The sequence below is a fragment of the Aulostomus chinensis genome, chromosome 12 (genome assembly GCF_037954235.1).
Source record: "Aulostomus chinensis isolate RoL2024-O1b breed Wild chromosome 12, RoL_Achi_v1.0, whole genome shotgun sequence".
In the NCBI taxonomy this organism is placed as follows: domain Eukaryota; kingdom Metazoa; phylum Chordata; class Actinopteri; order Syngnathiformes; family Aulostomidae; genus Aulostomus; species Aulostomus chinensis.
Window position 1 is genome coordinate 9,191,965 of NC_141331.1, and position 25,403 is coordinate 9,217,367.

A 25,403-nucleotide genomic window follows, 5' to 3' on the forward strand; every position below is an offset into this window, starting at 1 on the left:
TTAACACAAAACGTTATTAATCCAAACAGCTTTAAGAACAACTAATGAAATATTCTTCATGCCTGCTATTTCCAAAGAGGCATTTGTTTACTTCAGTTGCCTGCTGATAAATCTGTTGTAGTGGGCTGATTTAAGGAGTTTTCTCATGTTATTATAATACCTCATTATTTTTGATGATCTTCTTAAGGTTTGAAATAACATCTGAGATGCCTTTGAGATATTTATATCAATAATTCCAATCAAGGCAACGAACTGATCATGTGCAAGTTTAGTGGCGTGATTAGGCTGATATACAAGTGATACTCTGACGTGATACAGATGTTATAAATTAGTGTTCCAACATATAAGAAATGACATGAAAAACATGAAGCTTTACATAACACCAGCTCTGACGGTGCCACCAGGAAATGGGTCTCCATAGTGAAAAGTCACACACAGGTATCTTGCGAGGGACCCCTGGAAGAAGTGCTGAACAAGCCTTTGAACTCTCTAGATGCTGTAAATCTCACCATTATTTTCAAAGGGAAATTCTAAATCTTAAAACATGCTTTCTGTATAAATAAAAACCTTATAATTCCTCCATAAATATCTCAGTTAGTTTATTTTTACATTTAGTTCTACACTGCAGAACATGCTGGCCGAATGTCATAATTGTGGGAGGTAGCTTGTATAAAGAGTCAACGTAAAATTATTCTAAAAATGTCCATTCAGGGCTTGACTTCCATTGCGTGTCTCCATTCACACGGTAACATCTGTGAGGAAAGATCCTCTGAAAATTCCTTCCATTATCACACTGCAAAAAAAGAGATAAACAATGGACATGAGGAAAGAAAAGGGTTGGGCAGAAGAAGGGCATGGGTGACATTTGATACTGTGCATTGTGATGATGTAAACATCAATAAGTAGTCTCTTACCGGGGTGGTCATACTGGTTTTCAACACTGAGAACACTGGGATTAAGTCACGCAGGTTGGCTGGGTTTGCTGCTGCTTACCTCAGTCTCATCAGGGAGGAACTTGATAGAAAGTCAAGCTCAGATATGCATGGCAAGGCTGCGTGCCAATCATTTCAAAAACACATGACACAAGAGTTAGAAGGTTATGTTCTATTATTGATTTTAAACCAGTAGGTTTGGATTTTTAAATGACATGTGAGTCCTGTGACTTATGAGTATCAGTGTAAGTATATGTAAAATCATTTTCTGGTATGTGGGTTTTGAAGTGACCCAGCGATGGACTGGCGACCTGTCCAGGGTGAACCCCACCTCTCGCCTGAAGGCTGCTGGGATAGGCTCCAGCCCCCCGCGACCCTTAACAGGATAAGCGGAAGAAAATGGACGGATGGATGGATGGATGGGTGGATGGGTTTTGAAGTCAACAACCGACACTTAATATACTTTAAACAATCACATTGTCATTCACATCATTTCCAAACTCGCTAGATTTTAGGCGTTAATTCTCATTTTTACCCCTTCGCTAGGGCGCCGATGAATTAAGAAAAAAGATTTAGTTGCAATTATTTCGAATGATATGGCAATCACAACAGGATTTGTGATATTAGAGGGACTATTAATTGTACGTCATTATTCTCGTTTTCATTGAACACCTCATTAAAAGTAGAACGGTGTGATTTTTGCAGGGATCTGCATCAGAGATGTTCTAGTAAACCTGTAAAATACAGTGCGCGAGCAGGATTCTGCAGCAGCACCACAAAAGCACACAAAAGTGTCATTTTCAAACACAATTAGCCTTTAACAATTACTGAACCTTCATCTGATTGGAATACTACAGGAACTGGAATAAATTTCCATTAATTGTGCAGCCCCCTCTTCCATAGTTTTATATCATTCAATCTGACACGTGAATTAAGCTCCTACAAAAATTTCACTCCACTGATTTAAAAAGTATTTGCAAAACGCACGCTGTATAAAGAACAAAACACTGACTGGATTTAATTATCACACATCAACCTGTCCAACTGGCACAAAGATCATGCAGCTGCAGCGCAAAATCACGAGGCGATGCACATGCCTGACCGTGTTTAATGAGAACGTGTGGAACGTCAGGAGAGAAAACAGGGCAGACGTTGATTTGCAAGACAATAACTTGACGGCTGGCTAGTGCTGACCACCAGTGACCCTTTGTGCCATTTTGGAGTATCTAGAATACAACATTACCCTTTTTCAAATACACTGCAGGTGGTTTAAAATCATAAAGTAGAAAGAATTAATCTTTGTAAAAAAAAACACAAAAAAAACTAAATAGTGTTGTTGACCTGAATTAAGCCATGTTTAGTAATATAATACTGGCATTGCATGCAATACAAGAAGGGAAGAAAGTCATTGTGCACTAATGACATAGTAGATAAGAATGCGCCTCCTTTAATGAGACTTTTGGACAATGATCATTTGGTTCAGACTTTGACTTGAATTAAAATACATTATGTATATACTGCATTTAGGACTTCTTGTGATTCCTTTATTCATGTTTTGGCATGAATTAAAATGGTAGACTTCGGTATGTTTAATATTTAGAGTATAACCTCTAATTTGAGTCTAATTGTAGACACCGAACACCTCTGAATGGCAATGAACTTAATCATTTTAAATCTCAGAAAATGTCGGACTAACAATACCCTTACAAAGCCAAACAAAATGGCCTGTTTCAGTCATGTGATGATAATCAAGAGTAGCTGGTATCATTAATAAATATATAATAATAGCATGTGAGACATCCCACTCTCGTCGAGGATCCACACTTAACTTCACTTTGTTGTAGATTGAAGTGATAAATAATACAGTAAAAGATGTTTGGTAGCACAGTCTTGGCATTTTGAGCTCAAGCTTCAGTCACAGTGGTCACCACAGACCTGATTGCACAACTCTTAACCACAAAAAAAAAGCGATAAAAAAATACACCAACATCTTGTAAATTTCATACAAATAAATGTCACTTTTTAACACTGGTTTTGGCACTTGTGTGTGTCGGGGAAATTCACATGTTCCATCAGTAAACGATCTTCCAGTGTGTAGGCTGTTCGCACTCTTTCTCAGCGTCGCCGCAGAAACGATTGTACGTCGTTTTGGGGTTAAAACCCAGAATCTCTCGCTCTTCATGGATCCGAAAAGAGAAGGTGGACACTGATGTTCCTATAAAGAATCTGAGAACAAGAAGAATCAGTCAATGAAAGAGGACAACAAAGGCTCTGTACACCTTCTGTCTGTCACAGACTTTCAACCTGACTTGTTTTTCAAGTTGGAATGTTTTCTATGGGTAGGTTACCAGTGACAAGACAGACAACGTTTCTAACCACTTCGGGGTTACATTCTTTTGTATTACAGGGCATGAAGATGAACAGCTGCCATTCCAGTATTCACCTGCCATAACACCCTCTAGGACGTAACAACATGCCGATTATAGACAAAAATGATAGATCGTGACACTCTTTTTTCAGTCTTTATACGACACTTCAAAAGAATAGCAAGAAAACAATAACAATATGTCTCCACCCTCTATCTAAAATCTGATCTTTTTGTTGTCTGTGCACTTTTTTTTGCAAGTGATGAGATTAAATTTGTTGTGTTCAGGCACCGTCACCTAAACAACAAGGCACAGAGAGGTTACATGTCATGTATCCAGAGCCTCCAGACTGAGGCGCTATCTGGAGAAATGTGATCGGAAATTAGTTTTTATGTGTTTTTTGGCTGTCCAGTCTAATCTAGATACAATTAGATATGCAAAAAATCTGCTTTCGGCCGTCCTTCTTAAATTCTTTCTCGTTTCAATATTTTTTCAGTACAGATTAAACGCAAAAATTTTCTAAAACATCTGTCAAAACAGTCACAATACAATGTTTCTTTCACCATGTAGGACATTAAGTGGTCTGACCATCCTGGTATTCCAAGCCAGTTTTGATGACAGTGTGAATCAGAGTGGTGTGAACGGACTTGTCGCTAAATTGGAGAAAATTTCAGAGCCTATTTCAAGGTTAAACTGAATCTCTGGGGTAGAATGCAGTACTTCAACGTAAAATGAAAATCCACTGCCACACACTTCATAGTTGACAACACATTCATTGAAATCTCGAGGTCTATTTGTGCTCACACTTCATAGTTGACAACACATTCATTGAAATCTCGAGGTCTATTTGTTCTCAGTGAGAGTACAAACACAGGCGTGTTTACCTGGCGTGAGCACAGATCCACTGATCAATGATGGCCACGCCTCCGTCTTTAAGGAGCTCCAGGTCCTCCGGTGATGGATCAAACCGCACCATCTCTGGCAACAACCTTTTCAGCTCCCTCAATTCTAAAGCATTAAAAAGATTAAACAATATTATATGAACATTTACACTGGCTAATATGTCTTCTTATCATAACAATACTGTCTACTTCCCTGCCGTGTCACAAAATTTCAATAAATGTGCTCTCTTGTCATTACCTTCTTCATCTGCATCTGTTGCAACAAAAACGTTGTCAAGTTTGTGCTTCTTCATCAGGCTGCGTATTTTTTTAACTGCTCCCTTAAGGCTGGGCACATCCTCTCTGTGACCCCAGATAAAATCTTTTCTGCGCAGGTGCACCCCGAGATATGGGCCGCCTTTAGCTGAGCCCAGTTTGGCCTGAGGAGAAGAAAGGAAAAAAACTGGATTATTAATTCAAATTTGGATATCAAAACATTGAAATTTAAAGATTATAGAAACTCAAAGATTATTTTTGAAACTGCACATTAAGAAAATGAAGTCTGGACACTTGTGGAATGTTTTATACTTAAGTTTTTGTGTCAATATTTATGATACAGTATCGAGCAATGACTCCATTTTATTGCATTATGTAAATTCTGGCTTCTTCCAAAACTAAAAACACACAGCCGTGATCAGACGCTCACTTTCATGCGAGTCCAGTCTTCGCTGTACACGGTGTGGTCGCTCTCATCTGTAGAGTTCAGGTATTTTGCTCTAAAGTCATCTCCTATGAGTCGCAGATGTTTGGCAAAGACCATACTGCGGCGGGTCTGCGTTAAACAAACAAACACAAACACACACTTGAATAGATTTCCTTATTCGTGTCCCCTTAAACTCTCAGCTGCCCCCCCAAAATATCTAGTTACATATGTATTTACAAGGTGACTGCACAGGTGTATTTATTTAAATAAATCTAACACATTCAAGTTAAAATTCTATTTCTTAGCCTATCAATGGGCTAAAAAAGTAGAGGGCGTGTGTGTGTGTGTGTGGGGGGGGTGTTCCTGACTTAAACATGTCCACAGTCCAACTCACGTCCCAGTAGTCTTTCCCAGCGTAGTGATCATGGAGGAGCGTCTCAGCTCGGTCGAGCATTACTGATCTGTAAAACAGCAGTGTAAATGCACAAAGATCCGTCTGAGGGAACAAACTGTAATGAATACCACACTTAAACAACAATGATGGCAGATCAACTTTCAGCTTATCTACATCAGAACAAAGACTCAGTTATATTGTCATGAACGTCCATCCATCCATCCATTTTCTCCCACTTATCCTGCTAATAGTTGCGGAGGGGCTGGAGCCTGGACAGGTCACCAGGCCATCACAGGACCAACACATAGAGACAGACAACCATTCACACTCACGGTCACACCAACTTTAAATTTTGAGTATCAATCAGCCTCGTCCTCTCTAGATGTCTTTGGACTGTGGGAGGAAGCTGGAGTACCAGAGAGAACTTGTCAAGAACAATAATGCTTAATGTTTGGGCTGTTGTAAGAAACGACTGATACTTTAGGACACTTTGTATTTTAACCTTTATCTAGCCAGTCAGCCAAACACGCTACATTGCTTACTTCATAATAACACTGAATTTAGCAGTGTAAACATACAGCTAGCCAATTTCACCTCTCTCCATTTTGGTTACAGCAAAAACTTTTTGTAATGCATTTTAATAGCCACTAGGTGGTATGCTGTTCCAATTGTTGTGTGAATGGAGACCAACAGGCTTGACTTGCTGGGTAATTTGTAATGGGTGTCGGCTTGTCTGTGTTAAAACACGCAGACAATCTGTAACTGAATGAAAAAGCTCACCTCCAAAAGTCTGGATGTTTTTTCTTCTTTGTAAGCTACCAGCCAAAATATTTAACGTACCATTTACTTAAATGTTGTCTCGATCTACTACTCTCAGTTTTATTCATTAACTTCAAAAGTGTCCGAGCACTTTTACAAGGACAAGCATACAGGCAACACATAACCAAGTCTTGTGTGTGAATTTCACATCAGCTTTGAGGACTCACGCTACTGTAATGTTCTTCTGAAGAACGGGAACCATGATGGAAGCATGGCCTTGGGCTGACATGCATGTGACATTCCTGGCTCTTGTTTCCTCGAACCCCCAAAACCAGCCTCTTGAAAACAGAGAGACAGATGTGACCATCGGCATGAAGAATGAAAAGGAGAGGGATAAGACTGTCAGGATGATGAATGACAGGTGGATAGCAGTAATGGATAACTAGGAATATGATGCATCACTGTCTCAAATAGCTGTTGCGTGTGACTCCACTAAAAATAGAATTTATGTTCACCGACAAATAAAGATTAATGAGAGGAAGAATAAAACAGCTTTTTTTATTTTGCTTCGCTGTTACCGCTTTATTTCCACTATTACTAGAGAACTGCATCATGAACTGGCGGTAAACCTTCGGAGTGAATGCATGTTTCCACAACAAATTACTTTTATAACAACAATTTAAGGCTGTTGTGGAATTCAAACATGAAGTTGCTTTACCTGTAGTAGCCCTGTTTATCTTTGGAGTACATCAGCTTCTCAATGCACGGCCGTTCATCAACTTTTTCCTCCCATTTCCCATCAGTCCATCCCTCAGCGTAGTTCTGCAGCACCAGAACCTGATCGATGAACGGACCGCCATTCTCTAAACCCCAGGGAGGAAGGAAAAAAAACAGCAACTTGGTGTTTGATTAATGTGAAGAAACAAAAGCTGAAAGATCTCTTCATTTCGGTGGGTTTGCATGCCAGATGGTTGAAAAGAGAGGTCACGTTGTCTGGCGGCATGATGGTGCAGTGGTCAGCACTGTTGCTTCACAGCAAGAAGGTTCTGGCTTTGAGCCCTGTACTCAGGCACGGGATCTTTCTGTGTGGAGTCTGCATGTTCTCCCTGTGCCTGTGTGAGTTCTCTCCAGGTACTCCGGGTTCCTTGCATATCCAAAGATATGCAACTAGGTTGATTGATACTCTAAATTGACTGTAGGCGTGGCTGTGAGTGTGAATGGTTGTCTGGTTATAAGTGCTGGCCCTGTGATGGATTAGCTACCCTCGTGGATGGATGGATGGATGGATGGATGGATGGGACATTATCTAGGTCATCAAAACACTCACCAACAATGAATTCCTCATACTCAACCACAGGGACGTTGGCCTGCAGGCTGGTGAGGCTGAAGAACTCTCCCCAGGGGATGCGATACTGGTGGATGTCGGGGCTCTGCCAGTGATACAGACGACCCCATGGAGGAAGCACAAGGACCCAGTCATCCCCCTCCTTCCTGAGAGATTTCACCAGAGACGCCATGCGGATATAGACATCTCTGCGCAGGTTGAAGCCCTCTGGGGGATTCACATCATACAAAAGATACCTAGGATAAGAAGAGTGGATGGGAGAGTATGAAGAGACACAGGCTTTTATAAATGGATACAAATTCTGCTTAACAAATGTAGAACTAATGTCTTAGTACCACTGCTAACATCCAAATGATCTTTCGTCTGTCCTACCAGCCTTAGAAACACTAGTATGACGTCAGTACCTTCCCCAAAATGACGAATGGAGCAGAAGTTCACCACAGCACCAGGCAACATGGTAGTTTAATTGAAGCTGCACAGAGCTGAAGAGATCGATTGTTCCAGTTTTAAACGCTGCAAGGTGAGTAAACAACACGCCGAATATCTCAAATACTAAAACTGCGTTGCTTAAGCACACTAAGACGAACACCTACAAGTGCTGTTTTATATCATTCGTATTCTATCTTTCAGCGAACTCTGCAGAATGAGGTCAGGTTCACAGCCCACAGCGGTTTACCAACCTGGCAGACGAACACAGCAGCCTAAAAAATGCGAATGTTACCACAAGCTGTGGTTACTGTGTTTAAAAAAAAAAGTTAAATTTGCACAGACGGAATGGCTTGTAGCTTATTTTATGAGAGCCTCGAGCAGCTAGCTAACGTGCCAGTGCGCTCACCGTAGATCCCTGGCAGCAGCGGCAGCGATGGGTAGCGCGGACGTGTGGCCGGCGCTGAACACGTTCTCTGTGTCCACTGCTCTAAACGCCGCAAGAGCGATAAAAACGGTGAAAGAAAATGCAGAGATAGAAACAGTTGAGGCAACGTATGTGTCTGCTAAAAGCACGTCTCTGTACGCCATATTCCCCTCTCAGCCACGCACTTCCGGAAGCGTCAAAGCGTTTGCGGAGTTGCCGAGCAACCACTCTACGTAATGACGTTTCACGCAGCGGAGCAAATAAATTCTTAATTGTGAAAAGTTGCTGTATTTTACAGATGCGCCACCTATTTTTCTATTTATTAATATGTATTCTGTCGTTTACGTCTCTCCTTGCCTCTAGTTCGTTTACTGAAACCGTGTATACTGCTCCTCCTCGCAATTGTTTAGTTTATTGTTTAAAAAAAAGAAGACGAAAAAAACACTCAGTAGGTTAATTAGCACACTTTTTGGTGACTTTGGCAACAATATCTCCAGCATTGTTTAATGGATTTATTTGAATCTTACTTTGTTAAATGTAATTCTGATTATTTCAATGACACATGAGACTGTAAAAAAAAAAAAAGGACAAAATAAAATACAAAATACTTGATTTAACACATAACTTTGACAGCCAAGGGACTTGGTTAAATTTGTACAACACACTACATTCTGGCTTGTTGAAGGGAAAAACATTACAATATATTCAAATCGATACTTTCATATGAAATGTCCAACTGGTGGGAGTTATACAAAATAAAATGGCTAAATTCCACTCCTGCTTCAGTCACAGGGTCTTAGAATATTTTTGCTGCAGTTATTCTTTCTTTGTTGGAGGTTCTTGTTATTTACCACTATTAATTCAATTTTGTTTCCAGGTAATTCTTTTATTAATGCTGGTTGAAAATGCTGTCAAAGGCAGCCACGTTAAAGTAGAACCCATCATTGAGTGCTGTCCTGCTCATATGTCACCCCCAGCTGTCTTCTGCCTTCATCGATTATTTCTGCCAGCAGGCTGGAGTGAGCCCACGGCATGCCCGGGCTCTCCTTCAGACCTACCAGAAAGCAAGCAATCACTTATTAGGAGGAATAACATCATATCTACAACAAAATCAGAGCTTTATCTTTATATAAACAAAAAAGGTGATGATATTTCGCTGTGGAGTAACTTGTACCTTTCAGCAGACACTGGCGGACCTCCTCAGCTTCATAACGTAAACCCACACTGTTGGTGAAGTTTAGTGGCATGTCAGCTTCAGGAAGGGGGAACTCCATCTTCTTGCCATTCACCTCCAGGTTTATGGGGGCCCAAATGTGTTGGGGTACCTTATCAGGAAATCACTATCATGTATTTACGGCAGGATTTGCTGGTGTTGACTGAGCATGCATGCAATCTTTCATCGTGTCTTCATGATAATCTAGTGTTTATAATATATCAGGTAATTTATACATTTCAGTAAAAAGCTGAAACTATGAAAATAACCGAGTCAGAGTTTGACAGTATAATACGATCGGTCCAATTCTTTGATTGGTTGATTAAAAGAAAATTAATCGCCAACAGTTTTGATAAATGACTATGAGCGTTGTTTCAAGCAAAAATGTCAGACGTTCACAGTCTTGGATATAAAGAATTGCTGCTTTTTGTCATTTACTGTAAGACAGAAAACAAGAGTCTTAGACCTTGGAAGGTTGCATGAACAAAAGTAGCAATTTGAACTCGTCAATTTGGCTGTGGAATTTTTATTTTTTAATTCTGTCATTTTAATGACTAAAAGCATCAACGGTTAACTGCTAAAACAATCAGTAAAATAATGATATAATCTCTTGCATAATTTCCTTACGATCGATTAAAGGATGGTTTGCTTCAATGACTCTTTTAGCATGCTAACATATGCCTAGATTAAAGCTTAAATCCCAGCAAACGTTGGTATAATTTAACATGTTACCTTAATGGTGCCTTTGGTCCCAGTGATAACTGCATCACAGATCAGCACCATGGTGAAGGAGCAAGTACATAGAGCAAGTCTGTTTCCTGAGAACTTCAGGACCAAAACTGTAGTTGAATCAACACCTGGGCAGAAGAAGTTAGTGACTATTCCATCAAAACACTCAAACCCCAGTGTCTCAAATGATAACCGACAGAAAACGGATTAAATGACTTCTATGGGACAATCACCTCTGTCTGTGCAATGTCCATGGGCTTGGATGGATTCAGGCCTCTCACCATTAAATACCATGAGGACAAACTGCAGACAGTAGATGCCCAGACTCAGCATTGCCCCTCCACCCTGCTGCCTCTCACTCAGGCGTGGGATGTGGCTCATGGGAACCCCGAGGTCAGCCCTCACCATCTGAACATCGCCCACCTCACCCTGCCCCAGCAGCCTTTTCACTTCCAGGATTACAGGGAAGAAACGTGTCCAAATTGCCTGGAGGAAAGATATGGGATGGACTGGAGGAATAAATAGGCAGTGACACAGTTATGTTGGTCCAAAAGTGCTGTATTTATAGTGTATGTTACCTCCATGAGAAAGATCCCGTTGTCTTGAGCTGCAGTGAGGAGTTCCTGCACCTCCCTTGAGTTCATGGCCAAGGGTTTCTCAATCAGGACGCTCTTTCCAGATTGTATGAAGAGTTTACCAGCACTCAGGTGGTACAGTTGGATGGTGCCGATGTACACAACATCTAGAGAGGGAACAGCATTAAGATACTACACCTGGCTTTGGTTCAGTGAGTGGTAGAGGTTCATATGCTGAGGCAACCCACCAATATCTGGATCCTGTGCCAGCTCTGCATAACCTCCATATGCACGAGGGATGTTGTGCTTTTTGGCAAATTCTTGAGCATGCTGCAGGTCCCTCGCTGCCACAGCGACTATCTGTGGATGGAAGAACAGTTTTGGAAGTTCAGTATTCTTGTGCATTGTCATTAAATGTTTATGTCTAAATGAATTTATTTTTTTCCCCCATGGTTTTGGGGGTAGCAGTAACATTATTCCAAGACAAAACTACATTAATACACAATGTTGACAAAATATGCTAGTGAATTATCCACAATAACATACTGACTGTTTGACCTGATGGTACTGTCACTTCTAGTCATATGACTTCACCTTAGAATGGGTTGACATCAGGGATGGCAGACACATTTAGGCTTGATATGGAACGTTTCTGGCACCCATAGCCCAATTAGCACACTGGTAAAATGCTGCGTGGACCAGATGTGGTCCAAATGTACTGACCTGGGCTTGACTTTAGTCTGACGTGGGCCATTTAAGATGTATCTGTATCTAAGTTTAGGAGAGCAGAATGAATGGTGAATTTATCTTTAGGACCCTGGCTCCTTGCAATACTCAGGTCAGTCAGTCAGTGCTGGCTAAATTCAGTTAAAACACCTCCAAGCACTCATTCTTGGATTAATTACTTGTTTTTACAAGGAGGAGTGTCTTATTTATTCAGTCTAATAACATTTGTTATTCATATGCAGTCAAACTGGGTCTAATGACATGGAAGCTATTGGGGAAAAAAAAACATTTTGCCTTAAAAACTGATAAAAGAGGTGTGCCTTATTTGTCCAGATTGATTAAAACATCTGTTACTGATTTGAAGTCACTGGACCACATGATAAAACCTTCCGTTGAAATATGAATATCATATATAAAATACAGTAAATTTGTATTAAATGAGGTTCATCTTATTTTTAGTAATAATACTTTCACAGGACATGTAACCAACTAAAGACGACTGCTATTATTCATTTTTTCAAATATTCATATAAAATGAATAAATAAATGAAACAGCAATCAGGCCAGTCAGCTCAGGAACCAATCTTAAATCCCTCTTAAAAACCTATTTTCATAAAAAGGCTTTTAGGATACAGCACCATGTTTATTTTCATAAGTCCTGTTCATTTATGTCCTGCTGGCTTGTTGTTCTTAATAATGTTCGCTTAATATTGTTTTGAATCTTCTTTTCTCATTATTATCATATTTCTTTTGTATGCATGAATTATTGTTTATTTTGCAGATATTAGCTTTGATCTGAAACAGAACTAACCTTGTGGTCCTCGGGATTCAGAGTTCGTAAAGCGACTGAGAAGTCATGGCTGATTTGGCCAGCACTGCATATTCCCCAGCGTGTTGCCATTGCAGTCCTGCCTCAGCTGAAGGAGGTGAAGTTTAGCCGTTACTGAGCCTGAGTTGAGTTGGTTTTGAGCACACCTGGAACCGGATGTCATCGTCATATTCAACAACCTCCACTAGGGAGCAGGTAGCCCTGGAGAGACCATGGAATGATTTTCCTGCTTTTTAAATAATGTATTCATATTTCTTTATACAGGGAAAAATAATAATCTTGAGGCCATGAGATACAATTTTTGCATATGTTATCATTTGTTCTTCCAATTTAGTTAATTTGTGGCCTCAAGACTGGCCACACCCCTACCCTCGATTATTTTAAGACAGTTTTTTTTTCCCTTGCTCCCTCAGTTTAGTTAATTCATGGTCACAAAATATGTCTAGTTCAAATATATAAAATAATTACACTGAGGGAACAAGTTATATCTTGTGGTCTTAAAAAAACAAATTCAATATAACTGTAAACTTAAATACTGAATGTGGTAATATTTCCCTTGAAATTTAGTAGAGTTAAAGATCAGTCCCCAAACATGCAAATATTCAGTACATATACCTTGATATTGTACTTAAGAACATAAATTGAACGGAAATACTTTGTTTTGACTCAGTAGTTATGTATCAAGCATATTTTGCGTCGTAGCGTTGTGGCCACGGGATTTACATGTTTCACAGTATAAAAGATATTTATATCCAAAAGAAGAATTACAGTGATTCAAAAGCTTCCAAAACATGTTATGATTGGAGTACATTCTAAAAATATTCAGAGAAAGCAGTATTTGTCTCTCCCATGCACCGCGCACACACACACACACACACACACACACAATCCTATTCTACAATAGCTTTACAATTTGGATTAGACTGGACTCTAGTGGCTGTGGTATAAAACTACTGGTACTCCCAGCACCTGAAAAGCTGATCCATCAACAAATATACCACTCTGCAAGAAAAACAGAAGGCCATGTATGTTGGGGAAGATTTATTGATCAAAAACACAGGGGTCAAACTTACAAATCTGGTTACTGCACATTTTTACATAAATAAATTGATGAATAAATATTGACAAATTGTCAAAATCAAGAAATTCAATGGCACATAAATGTTCTTTTTTTCTGTTATTCCAACAAACTAATAAACCAAATTTGTCCCCCAAGAAAAAAATAGCTATGGCTGTCTAATATTCTTCTCCTTCCTCATCCTCTTCAAATGAGTCAATCCCCACCTCCTCATAATCCTTCTCCAGGGCTGCCATATCCTCTCTGGCCTCGGAGAACTCTCCCTCCTCCATTCCCTCCCCAACATACCAGTGGACAAAGGCCCTCTTGGCGTACATGAGGTCAAACTTGTGGTCCAGACGAGCCCAGGCCTCAGCGATGGCGGTGGTGTTGCTCAGCATGCACACAGCCCTCTGCACCTTGGCCAGATCTCCTCCAGGAACCACTGTAGGAGGCTGGTAGTTGATGCCCACCTTGAAGCCTGTGGGGCACCAGTCCACAAACTGGATGGTGCGTTTGGTTTTGATACCAGCGATGGCCACATTAACATCTTTGGGCACCACATCACCACGATACAGCAGACAACAGGCCATGTATTTACCATGGCGAGGGTCACACTTCACCATCTGATTTGCTGGCTCAAAGCAGGCATTGGTGATCTCAGCCACTGACAGCTGCTCATGGTAGGCTTTCTCAGCAGAGATGACCGGGGCGTAGGTGGCCAGAGGGAAGTGGATACGAGGGTAGGGCACCAAGTTGGTCTGGAACTCCGTCAGGTCAACATTCAGGGCTCCATCAAAGCGAAGTGAGGCTGTGATGGATGAGACTATCTGGCTGATGAGGCGGTTGAGGTTGGTGTAGGACGGGCGCTCAATATCCAGGTTCCTACGGCAGATGTCGTAGATGGCTTCATTGTCCACCATGAAGGCACAGTCAGAGTGCTCCAGGGTGGTGTGGGTGGTCAGGATGGAGTTGTAGGGCTCCACCACTGCTGTTGAAACCTGGGGGGCTGGGTAGATGGCAAATTCAAGCTTGGACTTCTTGCCAAAGTCAACAGAGAGCCTCTCCATCAGCAGGGAGGTGAAGCCAGAGCCAGTGCCTCCACCAAAGGAATGGAAGACTAGGAAGCCTTGGAGACCAGTGCACTGATCAGCCTGCACAGATGGAAAAAAAGGAACCATGACCAAAAGATTTTCAAGCATCACTTGGAATAGTATGACTGCTTTAAATGGTCAAAAAGAAAAGGTCAACATCAGTTGAGTGGTTAGAACTGCTTGAAATGGTAATAGCTGTCTTTTACCAGTTTGCGTATCCTGTCGAGGACGGAGTCAATGATCTCCTTGCCGATGGTGTAGTGTCCACGAGCATAGTTGTTGGCTGCGTCTTCCTTTCCCGAGATCAGCTGCTCAGGGTGAAAGAGCTGGCGGTAAGTTCCTGTGCGCACCTCATCTGGAAATGTTATAGAGGAGCAAAGATGAAAAGTCCAACTCGAGGCCCATTTATTGTTATATAATCTTAACCAAAAAAGAAGCACATCATAGCCCAGTGAGGTCTGACCTATAACGGTGGGTTCCAGGTCTACAAAGATTGCCCTGGGGACATACTTCCTGGCCCCGGTCTCACTGAAGAAGGTGGTGAAGGAGTCATCATGGCCTCCTATACTTGCAGACTTCTCACTGGGCATCTGGCCATCCGGCTGGATGCCGTGCTCCAGACAGTAAAGCTCCCAGCAGGTATTCCCCATCTGGACGCCAGCCTGGCCTACATGGACTGAGATGCATTCACGCTAGAGGAGAGGAGAGCAGGCAAAATGTTTGTATTGTTCTGTTCTGGTGAATTGAATAAACTTTACAATTCTAACAACAGCATACTTTACTCAGGGGTTCAGTGGCAGCAAGGAGCGATACGAGAGAGATGACGGAAGGGTGAAGTTAAGCTGCAGCTGTAACACACTCCCATTTGTGTATGTGAGTGGCTTTCAAGATAGAGAGAACATGTATGTGATGAGATAGAACCGAATCACAATATGTAAAATACTGACCACAGTTGTGCTTGCATCATCTCAAAAATATAAAGAAATGTTGACATTTGAGAGGGACTGCTTCTGGCAATACTAGATTTTTGTTTTGTTTTATAGTTAAGCATCAATGGTGGCACAATGGTGCAGTGGTCAGCACTGTCGCCTCACAGCAAGAAGGTTCTGGGTTCGAGCCCTGCGCTCGGGCACGGGGTCTTTCTGTGTGAGTCTGCATGTTCTCCCTGTTCCTGTGTGGGTTCTCTCTGGTACTCCAGCTTCCTCCCACAGTCCAAAGACGTCAAGAGGGGACGAGGCTGATTGATACTCTAAATTGACCGTAGGTGTGGCTGTGAGTGTGAATGGTTGTCTGTCTGTATGTGTTTGCCCTACGATGGACTGGTTACCCGTCCAGGGTGAACCCCGCTTCTCGCCCGAAGTCTGCAGCCCCCCCCCCCCCAACCCTTAACAGGATTAGCAGTAGAAAGTGGATGATGGACGGATTTGAGCATCAATGTGAGGATGCACCCTAATAATTTTGTCTCACCCTTTATTGTCTTGATTAACCCAAACCAGACATTTTTATGATTCGCCGCTGTGCATTATTTTAATGCATTTGTTCATTTATCAAAATATTTTTAAATAGTGAGACGAGTAAAAACAATCTTCCTACATCCACCTAAGTTACAACCTTTCACATACTACACATCACCTCTATTTGCGACAGCGCTGCTATTTTTAAAAATCCCGGTGACTGACTTACCCCCTTTCAGCAATCTGACTGACAAGTTGGTGTGCTGCTGGGTGAGGGATGGGAGGGTGAAGGTGAAGAGATTTACAGAATTATCTGTTGTCATTTAAAAGTGTGTCAGATGTCATTAAACCATTTTAAATTACATATATATATATATACAGTACATATATACTGTATATACACAGTACACACACACATATATGTATACACACACACACATATATATATATATATATATATATATATATATATATATGTATATGTGTGTGTGTGTGTGTGTGTGTTCAATGCCCTATCTCCTCTCCAGTGGTGACAGCCGGTGCAGACGGTCTCTCCTCTGTAGAGCTAATGTCACCCCCCTGGTTTCTAGGTTGTCAGAGCTGTATTCAGCAGCTATTTTAGGGTTCCCATCCCAACCTGACACCCAGCAGGAAAGTTTCAGTAAACACTGACCTCCAGTCCCTAAAATAGTGGTCACGGCCTGTTTGGAGTCTCACTTGCTTATCACATTGATGAAGCCTGCTTGTTTGCCCTCCTTACTACATACATTTTCCTTCTTAGAAGGTTTACTATCAACATATTCTAGCTCAGCTCTTTAAGGCCTAATAGGACGACAGCTGAATCTTCAACAATGTAGGGACTAAATTTATGGTTCAGGATGAGGGCGGATTTCCTGTCGTAGTGCGTTCACTCCACAATGATACCCATTGTTTTTAAAAACCACCGACAGTGTAAACAGGCTGGGTTTTTACTGCACAGTGCAAACAGAGTACAAGGTCATGTGTGTGTCTGTGACCGCGCGTGTGGTAGTTGAGCTGGTGTGTTGAATTTAAATTACATTTTGTCGTTTTAGCGGGTAAGATTAATGAGATAAAACAATTATTGTGTGGCATTATGTGATGCTCTGGCTACTCCTACTGAGAGATACAACCAGTTGAGGCGTTTGGAAGAACTGGTTTCAAGAGCGCTGTCAAGGCAGAATGTGGAAGCAAGCAGCATGAATCCAGAGTCAATAAGTGATCAAATCTTGATATTGAGTTTTAATAATCCCGAGCAAGATTTTGTTTTTGGTGTACAGTTATCTGAGGCCCTTCCCCAACTCAGTAATTACACCTTGCAGTGGATTTTTTTCTTCTTCTACATTAAATCATCTCTGAAATTGCATTGAAGGTTAAGTGGCCTCACTCAACGTGTACATTTATTTTATTTAACATAAAAGACGCCATTTCAACCCCTGCATGTCGGTTTGAATCCTACGGGGGAGGGAGGGGGCGGGGCGGCATTTTTCTCAGCCCAGTAGAAGTATGTGCATAGCCTGTGCAAACCTGTTGACGTAACCTGTATCACGAGACACACCTTAATAACTGACGTGCCTACATCCATGTGGCGCACCTCTCCACCTTGTAGCATAAAACTATTCTAAAATGACATGGAGAAATATGATCTTCTCTAACTAATAATATATATATATATATATATATATATATATATATATATATATATATATATATATATACACACACACAAACACACAATTTAATGGGTTTTTTCCCACTTAATGTGCTGAAAATATACACTAATTATCAGCACTTTCTCATCCAGGCCAGCAGCCAAATGCAGCTCAGCTTTTCTTCCAGTCATTAGGAGAAACATCTATTTCTGACACAAGGAAACCTGCCAGGGAGCAGCTGGCACATTTTTAAGCAAATTTAAACACTAAACAACTGCTGACACACTAAGTTATACACTAAGGAGATAAGAGCGGGCGTATTTGTGGAGGACTACAAACTTTGTAAAACAGGTTTCTCTGCGATACAAAAAAACTATACTTACCATTTTGCCTGCTGAGTAGAACTTGTTTAAAAAGAAAAAAATATATATTTTTTCTGTAGTGCGTCTCACAGCGTCCGTCAATGTGGTCGGAGTGAGTGGAAATACCAGGTGGGTTAGACTCGTGACACTGTTCCCTCCAAGCCACGCCCCCCTGTCTCTTTGACGAGAACACGCGCTGTGCGCGAGCACGGCACATGATACAGCGAGACGTTGTCGGTGGAGAGTTCGTTTTGGCCACTGACTACAAAACTAACTAAACCCGATGGAAATCATTTGGTCTTCCCTTTATGAAAATAAAGTTTTAGTTTAGTTCGACTTTACTGAAACGAGCTGGCTTGTCAATGACAAAATGCTGACTGTTTTTTGTTTTTTTTAAGATAACCCTGCTCAAAATCAGCAAAACTGCACCATCACTCTCAAGGTTTAGTTAACAGTTCAAGTGCCTGATTTACATGTATTTTATCAGGTTTTTTGTGTCAAAAAATAATATACTAGACAAGGAGGGATCTGACATAAGGGAGGGTAGATGAACAAGCAGAAGGAGGTTATGGACTCTTTTCACAGCAGCTGTTTAAAAACACAGGTGCAACTGATGGAATTAATTACAGTTCTATTCAGTAAGCCACTGAAAGTCATCCCTGTGAGGCAGCAGGCACAATACCAGGGGCTATATTTAATGTTATTGATTACACTTGTGTTTACCCTGGAACAAGCGATGCTGTGAGCGGTGTCATTCGAATATAATTTGGGCCTTACGGGGAGGTGGGGCAGCAGGACCAGTTCTCGGGACTGGGTTATGTAGTGGTTGTAATGGGCCAGCTGATGGGGACATGCAGAATGAGTTGGGTGGTTGTAAAGTAGAACAAAGAATTCCAAAGTAGATCCGCACCAATGGCATTCTATATCAAATTATGAGAAAGTTGTAAAATTTTTAATACAAAGAATGACTTGCCTCTATTTTTTCATGACATTAAAATACTTACCATTATTTATTCAAAATGATTTGTATGTTTTAAATGCATTTGAATCCAAATGTGGAGATTTCTATTACGGTTTAAAGAGATCACTTCTGGGAAAATATGATATAATACAAACTCACTTCTGTCCTGATTAATAAAGATAGCTCCATGACTCATCTTAACTTCTTTGTGGCCTTATTATCTCCTCCCCACACATTGGTGTGTTATTTTTGCAGTGTAGCACAGGTTTGTTAGTGCCACACTTATGCTGCCATTTCAGTGGGGATGGGACATCCTGCAAAACCAAATCCAAACAGCTAATCTCAGTGCAGTATATTTTATCATCTTAAGTCTAAGTCTAACTCACTGGCTTTACAGAGCATGGAGATATATATAAAAAAAATAAAAAAAAATAAATCCAAAAAAGGGATAAGTTTCATCTTTCATTTTATGGATGCATTTTGACTGAAAAACTACAAATGTTCCTGAGGTGTAAAAATAATAATGGACTCACGGAAAGCAGTATTTCCTCTGATGCTTTTTCTGCTGAAAAGGAAAGTAAAATATAGATAGATTCATCAAATACCATAAGTCAGAAACTCCTAACAGGGTGGCGTTCAACTATGGTGAAACACTGCAGTCATTCTCAATGTGGGCTGGACAGAAAGTCCGCATTTAATTGTGTAAATTATCAATACAACCTTTCGAACGCTAGAGGTCGTAGTTGGTACATCCTGAATAACTGAGTGCACGTCAGCGTGACTCAGTTCATGGGACATCTTAAGAAGTCTGTTTTCTCACCACTGCTGGCTCTGCCAGGCCCTTTTCTATGTCATTGCCATGCCATTTTTGAACTGGGGCAGATCATCTGTAATGATCTCAACTCATTATTTTGTATATATTTAACATAAACCCTATAGTGAATTATGATGACACATTAGTGAATAGACTTAGTTTTAGGGCGTGGGCATGTACTCTCAAACAATGAAAGTAGGTCATAGCTTTATGACTTCGCTGTTTTGTGCTGGATGGTATAAAAAGTCAATCTCCCTCTTGTTACTGATGCGTCACAGCCTCAGGAGGGAAACTGATGATGAAATTAATAAAGGTGCAGGCGACACTACGGTATCAGTCTAAGCTTCCTACCTGCCACAAGATGTTTTACTTTCACAAGACTCAAAATTACACAGGTCGACTCAAAACAAAAGTAGAGTTATTATTCTATTTAACTGTTGATGGAAACCCATAATGCTTTTAGAGAGAAGAACAATGTCTTCCATGTGAAAGTTTTAATAAAGAGACAACACAGTGTTTATCACAAAACAATAATTGTAGGCCCGCAGAGTACTGACGTGCTCCCACATTGTTTGTAGTCTAATTTAACTGCAGGATATGCAGGTCATGAGAGTAGTTCGGCATGTTTGAATTGTTATGTTAGCAGATCAGTTTGCCTTTGAGCCATGGTACAGTAATAACAGTTTAGATTATTTCTGCCAGCTGCAGCAGGCAGATACTCCACTGCTACCCAAGTGAAACTTTGTAAGTATGATTCTATAAATCCATTTTCTAGACTTAAGTTACCATGATTTTTAGGGCGTCCGTGGTTTATCCTTGGACTCGGATTGTATCTGACTTTGATGCTTTATGTACCACAACACCACAGTTTCAGGCAGTTTTTGTTAGCTCTACTTTGTCATCTGACACCATATGAGTTGTTTCACATGTTTTGAGTTTCTTTACTTTCCCAAGTGGTTGAAGAACCAATGGGGGATGAGGAGACATTCTCACATCCATTATTCTGCTTTATAAAGATTCCCCATTTTTCTTAAAATAACAGAAGTGTGTGGGGAAGTGCAATGATGAACATTTTATTTTTATTTTCAGAGGGGTTATTAGGAGTCCAGAATGGGTACAGAAGGTTCAGAGTCAACTTTTAAAAAAAACAACAAGATAATCTTCACAAATGAGCGCCACTTGTACAAAACTCATTGCTTGCACTAAAATTGAACTCAAATCCTTGAAACCTCCTTGTGTCCTCATGTGCCCGATGCCCATCTTTGAACTCAGCTTTCTTTTTGCTCTTAACTACACACCTACACTTTCAACAATGAAAGAAGGAACTTGTTCCTTCCCCCCAAGCTTCTTGCACCCTCTCTTTGACCACACCCATCTGAAATCATCCTTCAGGTTTATCTCAACTACACACATGCAATGATCTGAGATTGTATCTTGCATCCAGTGTCACTGCACGTTCAGTGTTCTGAACTGGGCCTTTGCAGGATATTCTAAAAAAGGAGAACGAAATTTGATGTAAAGACTCAGACAGCCTGTCTGTCTGGGACAAGTAATATTATAAGGAACAAGGGATTAAGCTTCGGAGGCAACTTATCGATCTGATTGAGTTGATGTATTTTTAATTAGAAAGATGAATCGTATTCTCTTGCAAGTGGTATGGATCAGGTTCTGTATTGGTGATCAGGAAGACCTATTTGTGGCAGATGGGAAGTAAGAGATTATAGAATAGCTTTCTTTGATATATGTTCTATTCTGTGCTCACATAGCCTTTCTTGTTGATACAGGGTCTGCAATCAGTTACACACCTGAGCCTGTACATTCTTCCTTTGAATAAGCTGATGATCATGCATGTTTATAGGCTACGCCCTAAGGTCAAGTATTTGAAAATGCTGTGTGAAACTAGAATAGGTTACCTTCCCTTCATTCAAGGTTGGCCTTCTACTTTTCTGAAATTCGAGTTGTTCAAACACACTCGTTTTCACACACACATCAATACAAAACACTCACAGTCTCTAACAATGACAAGGGTGGTGACCTCTTTCTGTATTGTATGTTTGTCTGTCGGGCGGATGAGCTTATCATGGTATCATCAGTTGGGTTCTCTGATTACAGCTCAGATCAAATCACTGCTCACCTTGACAGGCAGGTATATAAGAGCAGAATATCGTAACTTTTGCAAGGATAACATCTTCTTACCAATACCTGAACATCGGAGAAGAGAGATCAAATATGGTAAAATGGTTTTCTCTGCTTAAACTTGAATGCATAACAACTTTGGGATTTAGGCTAATGTCAATCCAGACAATGACTGTATCGAGTCACTGTCTTGATTTGAGAAATCAGATACCATTTTATGCTGCAAAAATGTAAAAGTAACCAGATGCTTCTGCTAACTGATCTATGCTGTGCTCTCTCTGTCTCTCTCTCTCTCTCTCTCTCTCTCTCTCTCTCTCTATCTATCTATCTATCTATCTATCTATCTATCTATCTATCTATCTATCTATCACGCTCTCTAGCGTGAATGTATCTCCATTCATGTCGGCCAAGCTGGGGCTCAGATTGGCAATGCATGCTGGGAGTTGTATTGCCTTGAACATGGTATCCAGCCAGATGGACAGATGCCCTCTGACAAGACTACTGGGGGAGGTGATGACTCCTTCACCACCTTCTTCAGTGAGACGGGAGCAGGGAAGCATGTCCCCAGAGCCATCTTTGTTGACCTGGAACCCACCGTCATAGGTCAGTGTTGATTAAATTGCAAATAGAAACTGAAATGTTGGATTACACTGAATGTTTCCAGAAAGAATTATTGGTAGATTGATAATGAAATTGATCTAAATTGAATTCCCTAAAGGTAATCAGTAGCACAATAGAATTCCTATTCCTTACACCAAAGTAAATATTTGTGCATATTATGATCAACTTTTTATTTCAAAAGTACCAACACATTGAGGTATAAATTGTGTAGTCTTATCAAAATTAATAAGTCAAATCTCTTTGTTTATTTTTGTTTTGCTGGCCAGATGAGGTGCGTACAGGAACCTACCGTCAGCTGTTCCACCCCGAGCAGCTGATTACCGGTAAAGAGGATGCTGCCAACAACTACGCCCGTGGGCACTACACCATTGGGAAGGAGATCATTGATCTGGTTCTGGACAGGACTCGTAAACTGGTGAGATTTCAAGGGAGCACTTGGTGAAAAATACTGAATGAATAGTGAACCTAACATTCTTGAATACAGGCTGATCAGTGCACGGGCTTGCAAGGATTCCTCATCTTCCACTCCTTTGGTGGAGGCACTGGCTCTGGCTTCACCTCCCTGCTGATGGAGAGACTCTCTGTTGATTATGGCAAGAAGTCCAAGCTTGAATTTGCCATCTACCCAGCCCCCCAGGTTTCAACAGCAGTAGTGGAGCCCTACAACTCCATCCTGACCACCCACACCACCCTGGAGCACTCTGACTGTGCCTTCATGGTGGACAATGAAGCCATCTACGACATCTGCCGTAGGAACCTGGATATTGAAAGGCCAACCTACACTAACCTGAATAGGCTCATTGGCCAGATAGTCTCATCTATCACAGCCTCACTTCGCTTTGATGGAGCCCTGAATGTTGACCTGACGGAGTTCCAGACCAACTTGGTGCCCTACCCTCGTATCCACTTCCCTCTGGCCACCTACGCCCCGGTCATCTCTGCTGAGAAAGCCTACCATGAGCAGCTGTCAGTGGCTGACATCACGAATACCTGCTTTGAGCCAGCAAATCAGATGGTGAAGTGTGACCCTCGCCATGGTAAATACATGGCCTGTTGTCTGCTGTATCGTGGTGATGTGGTGCCCAAAGATGTCAACTCTGCCATCGCTGCCATCAAAACCAAACGCACCATCCAGTTTGTGGACTGGTGCCCCACAGGCTTCAAGGTGGGCATCAACTACCAGCCTCCTACAGTGGTTCCTGGAGGAGATCTGGCCAAGGTGCAGAGGGCTGTGTGCATGCTGAGCAACACCACTGCCATCGCTGAGGCCTGGGCTCGTCTGGACCACAAGTTTGACCTCATGTACGCCAAGAGGGCCTTTGTCCACTGGTATGTTGGGGAGGGAATGGAGGAGGGAGAGTTCTCCGAGGCCAGAGAGGATATGGCAGCCCTGGAGAAGGATTATGAAGAAGTCGGCACTGATAACATGGGGGAAGAGGATGACGGAGAGGAATACTGAACCAACTTCAACCTGTATCATAGCCAAAGATGAATGAATATTTATTATTGTTTAAAAAGGGCTTTCATATAGTTATCAAAAAAAGTTGTACAATTATGAGTAAATTAATTGAACTATCAACGAATTCAGAAAAGGCCACATTTCAGTAACCATACACTTACATCAAAGTAGCCTGAATTTATTCAATATTTGTGTTGCAGTCATGTCTTAAACCTTGCAATCTTTTTTGGGAATATCCTTATTTTCAATCCTGTCCAGAGCTGGACAAGAGGATAGATACCATTCTTTCCTCTGTGCATAATTTAGGCAGCTAAGGTACATGAAGCTAACCGCTTGTTAGCTTGGTACAAGTAATTGGAGTGGGTGCTAAGTGTTAGCATACCTCTGTCAAAAGTCATCAAAGAGAAATGGTTCAGAATCTTTGCATTTCCAAAAGGAATCATCCTCAATCATTCTTGTAGATCTTTGCATACCTTGGCACACATTCATAATAACATAAACCCGAATCTTAGTTTAGATACCAACGAGATCAAAACGCCTTCTTATGATGTATGATAATGTGTTAGGATAATTTACAAGCATTCAGAGGGAAACAGAATGCAGTCAAGTACATCTAGGTTTGAGCATCAGGACATCTTTTCTTCATGCAGTGTGAGACTCTGAAACGTAGACCAAATGCTGTCTTTTGTGCCCCTCCCCCCACTGTCCCACTATCCTCTCACATGTGGAATGTAAGTTATGAAAGGGCTCCTATGTCAGTTTCTATATACCATTCAGCTGTGACTCTGTGAGAGCGGGAGAGAGAAAGAAAATAACTGACTGACTCCCTGACTAGCGTTGTTTGTGTAGCTCATACTCAGACAGTGGCCTGCAGCAACAATACAACCCCAGTTATGTATTAATCCTAGTGCTGTGATCATAAGGGAGCTGTTGAAAAGCTGCTCCAAGGATAAGCCAAAAACTGGCCTGGAAATTTTTCCAAGAATTATGTCTTCATTCCTTAAAAAAAAAAAAAAAATTCAATACTTTAACAGTTGTGAATAGGATGTTTCTCTGTGGAGTCTAAATAACTTACACTGATCGTGTGCCACGTCATTTCCCTTGATATCATCTGGATCATCTTCCAGGTTTGGTTCACACATTTTCAAGATTGTCTTCAAACCAGTCAGATGATGGCTGGTTTTGTCCAGCTGTACTGGAAACAGCCAATAAAAGCACCCTTCCACTGCCCTCTCACTGGGAGTGATGAGGGAGAACACAGTTCTTATTCCACCCAAAAATATATTCAAAGGTTTGTCTGAAGTCTTTTTTAGAGCGATTCTTCTTTTTCTGTTACCATACTTTTTCCTTCCACTGCAGCTCATCAGGTAACTGACCAAGGAATAAGAATAATCCACCTGATTCAAATGTTTTGACTGCATCAAAGCTGCAGATGAATCTCAGTTTTTTTTCCGATGGGTGGGGGGGACG

The 25,403-nt window shown here is 41.2% G+C and overlaps 4 protein-coding genes across 5 annotated transcripts; 1 reads left to right on the forward strand and 3 right to left on the reverse strand.

The window, feature by feature from the left end:
* Window positions 1-291: 291 nt before the first annotated feature.
* pofut2 (protein O-fucosyltransferase 2) lies at window positions 292-8,433 on the reverse strand. Of its 2 annotated transcripts, XM_086221178.1 has the most exons (10): window positions 8,216-8,433; window positions 7,785-7,862; window positions 7,363-7,616; window positions 6,754-6,898; window positions 6,263-6,373; window positions 5,277-5,343; window positions 4,886-5,011; window positions 4,439-4,619; window positions 4,183-4,306; window positions 292-3,158 (listed from the first exon to the last, which is right to left on the reverse strand). In XM_086221178.1, exons 1-10 carry the CDS (start codon window positions 8,395-8,397, stop codon window positions 3,005-3,007), a joined length of 1,422 nt encoding a protein of 473 aa, XP_086077304.1. In that variant the 5' UTR covers window positions 8,398-8,433; the 3' UTR covers window positions 292-3,004. The 2 variants fall into 2 exon arrangements, with proteins under 2 accessions (XP_086077304.1, XP_086077305.1); XM_086221179.1 differs by lacking the exon at window positions 7,785-7,862.
* A 303-nt stretch (window positions 8,434-8,736) lies between these two features.
* LOC147251925 (trans-1,2-dihydrobenzene-1,2-diol dehydrogenase-like) lies at window positions 8,737-12,427 on the reverse strand. The gene is made up of 7 exons (XM_086221180.1): window positions 12,288-12,427; window positions 10,999-11,110; window positions 10,754-10,917; window positions 10,409-10,661; window positions 10,179-10,303; window positions 9,408-9,558; window positions 8,737-9,287 (listed from the first exon to the last, which is right to left on the reverse strand). The coding sequence occupies exons 1-7, from the start codon at window positions 12,375-12,377 to the stop codon at window positions 9,175-9,177; spliced, it is 1,008 nt and encodes a 335-aa protein (XP_086077306.1). The 5' UTR covers window positions 12,378-12,427; the 3' UTR covers window positions 8,737-9,174.
* Window positions 12,428-13,337: 910 nt separating this feature from the next.
* On the reverse strand, window positions 13,338-18,110 carry LOC147251926 (tubulin alpha chain-like). The gene is made up of 4 exons (XM_086219934.1): window positions 17,964-18,110; window positions 14,920-15,148; window positions 14,663-14,811; window positions 13,338-14,516 (listed from the first exon to the last, which is right to left on the reverse strand). Exons 1-4 carry the CDS (start codon window positions 17,964-17,966, stop codon window positions 13,542-13,544), a joined length of 1,356 nt encoding a protein of 451 aa, XP_086076060.1. The 5' UTR covers window positions 17,967-18,110; the 3' UTR covers window positions 13,338-13,541.
* A 4,210-nt stretch (window positions 18,111-22,320) lies between these two features.
* Window positions 22,321-23,933, forward strand: LOC147251927 (tubulin alpha chain-like). Its single transcript, XM_086219935.1, has 3 exons — window positions 22,321-22,456; window positions 22,741-22,889; window positions 22,959-23,933. The coding sequence occupies exons 1-3, from the start codon at window positions 22,336-22,338 to the stop codon at window positions 23,931-23,933; spliced, it is 1,245 nt and encodes a 414-aa protein (XP_086076061.1). The 5' UTR covers window positions 22,321-22,335.
* The last annotated feature ends 1,470 nt before the right edge of the window (window positions 23,934-25,403 follow it).

Excerpts from the sequence above, each read along its gene's own strand:
- pofut2 (XM_086221178.1), bottom strand. The coding sequence starts at position 8,397 with ATGGCGTACAGAGACGTGCTTTTAGCAGACACATACGTTGCCTCAACT. Across the intron at positions 6,374-6,753 it reads GATAAACAGGGCTACTACAG|AGGCTGGTTTTGGGGGTTCG; the intron begins GTAAAGCAACTT and ends TCTGTTTTCAAG. Across the intron at positions 3,159-4,182 it reads TGGATCTGTGCTCACGCCAG|ATTCTTTATAGGAACATCAG; the intron begins GTAAACACGCCT and ends TCTTGTTCTCAG.
- LOC147251925 (XM_086221180.1), bottom strand. The coding sequence starts at position 12,377 with ATGGCAACACGCTGGGGAATATGCAGTGCTGGCCAAATCAGCCATGAC. Across the intron at positions 10,918-10,998 it reads GGCACAGGATCCAGATATTG|ATGTTGTGTACATCGGCACC; the intron begins GTGGGTTGCCTC and ends TTCCCTCTCTAG. Across the intron at positions 10,662-10,753 it reads ACGGGATCTTTCTCATGGAG|GCAATTTGGACACGTTTCTT; the intron begins GTAACATACACT and ends TCTTTCCTCCAG.
- LOC147251926 (XM_086219934.1), bottom strand. Across the intron at positions 14,812-14,919 it reads CCTGGAACCCACCGTTATAG|ATGAGGTGCGCACAGGAACT; the intron begins GTCAGACCTCAC and ends TAACATTTCCAG. Across the intron at positions 14,517-14,662 it reads TCGACAGGATACGCAAACTG|GCTGATCAGTGCACTGGTCT; the intron begins GTAAAAGACAGC and ends CCATCTGTGCAG.
- LOC147251927 (XM_086219935.1), top strand. The coding sequence starts at position 22,336 with ATGCCCTCTGACAAGACTACTGGGGGAGGTGATGACTCCTTCACCACC. Across the intron at positions 22,457-22,740 it reads CCTGGAACCCACCGTCATAG|ATGAGGTGCGTACAGGAACC; the intron begins GTCAGTGTTGAT and ends TTTGCTGGCCAG. Across the intron at positions 22,890-22,958 it reads TGGACAGGACTCGTAAACTG|GCTGATCAGTGCACGGGCTT; the intron begins GTGAGATTTCAA and ends TCTTGAATACAG.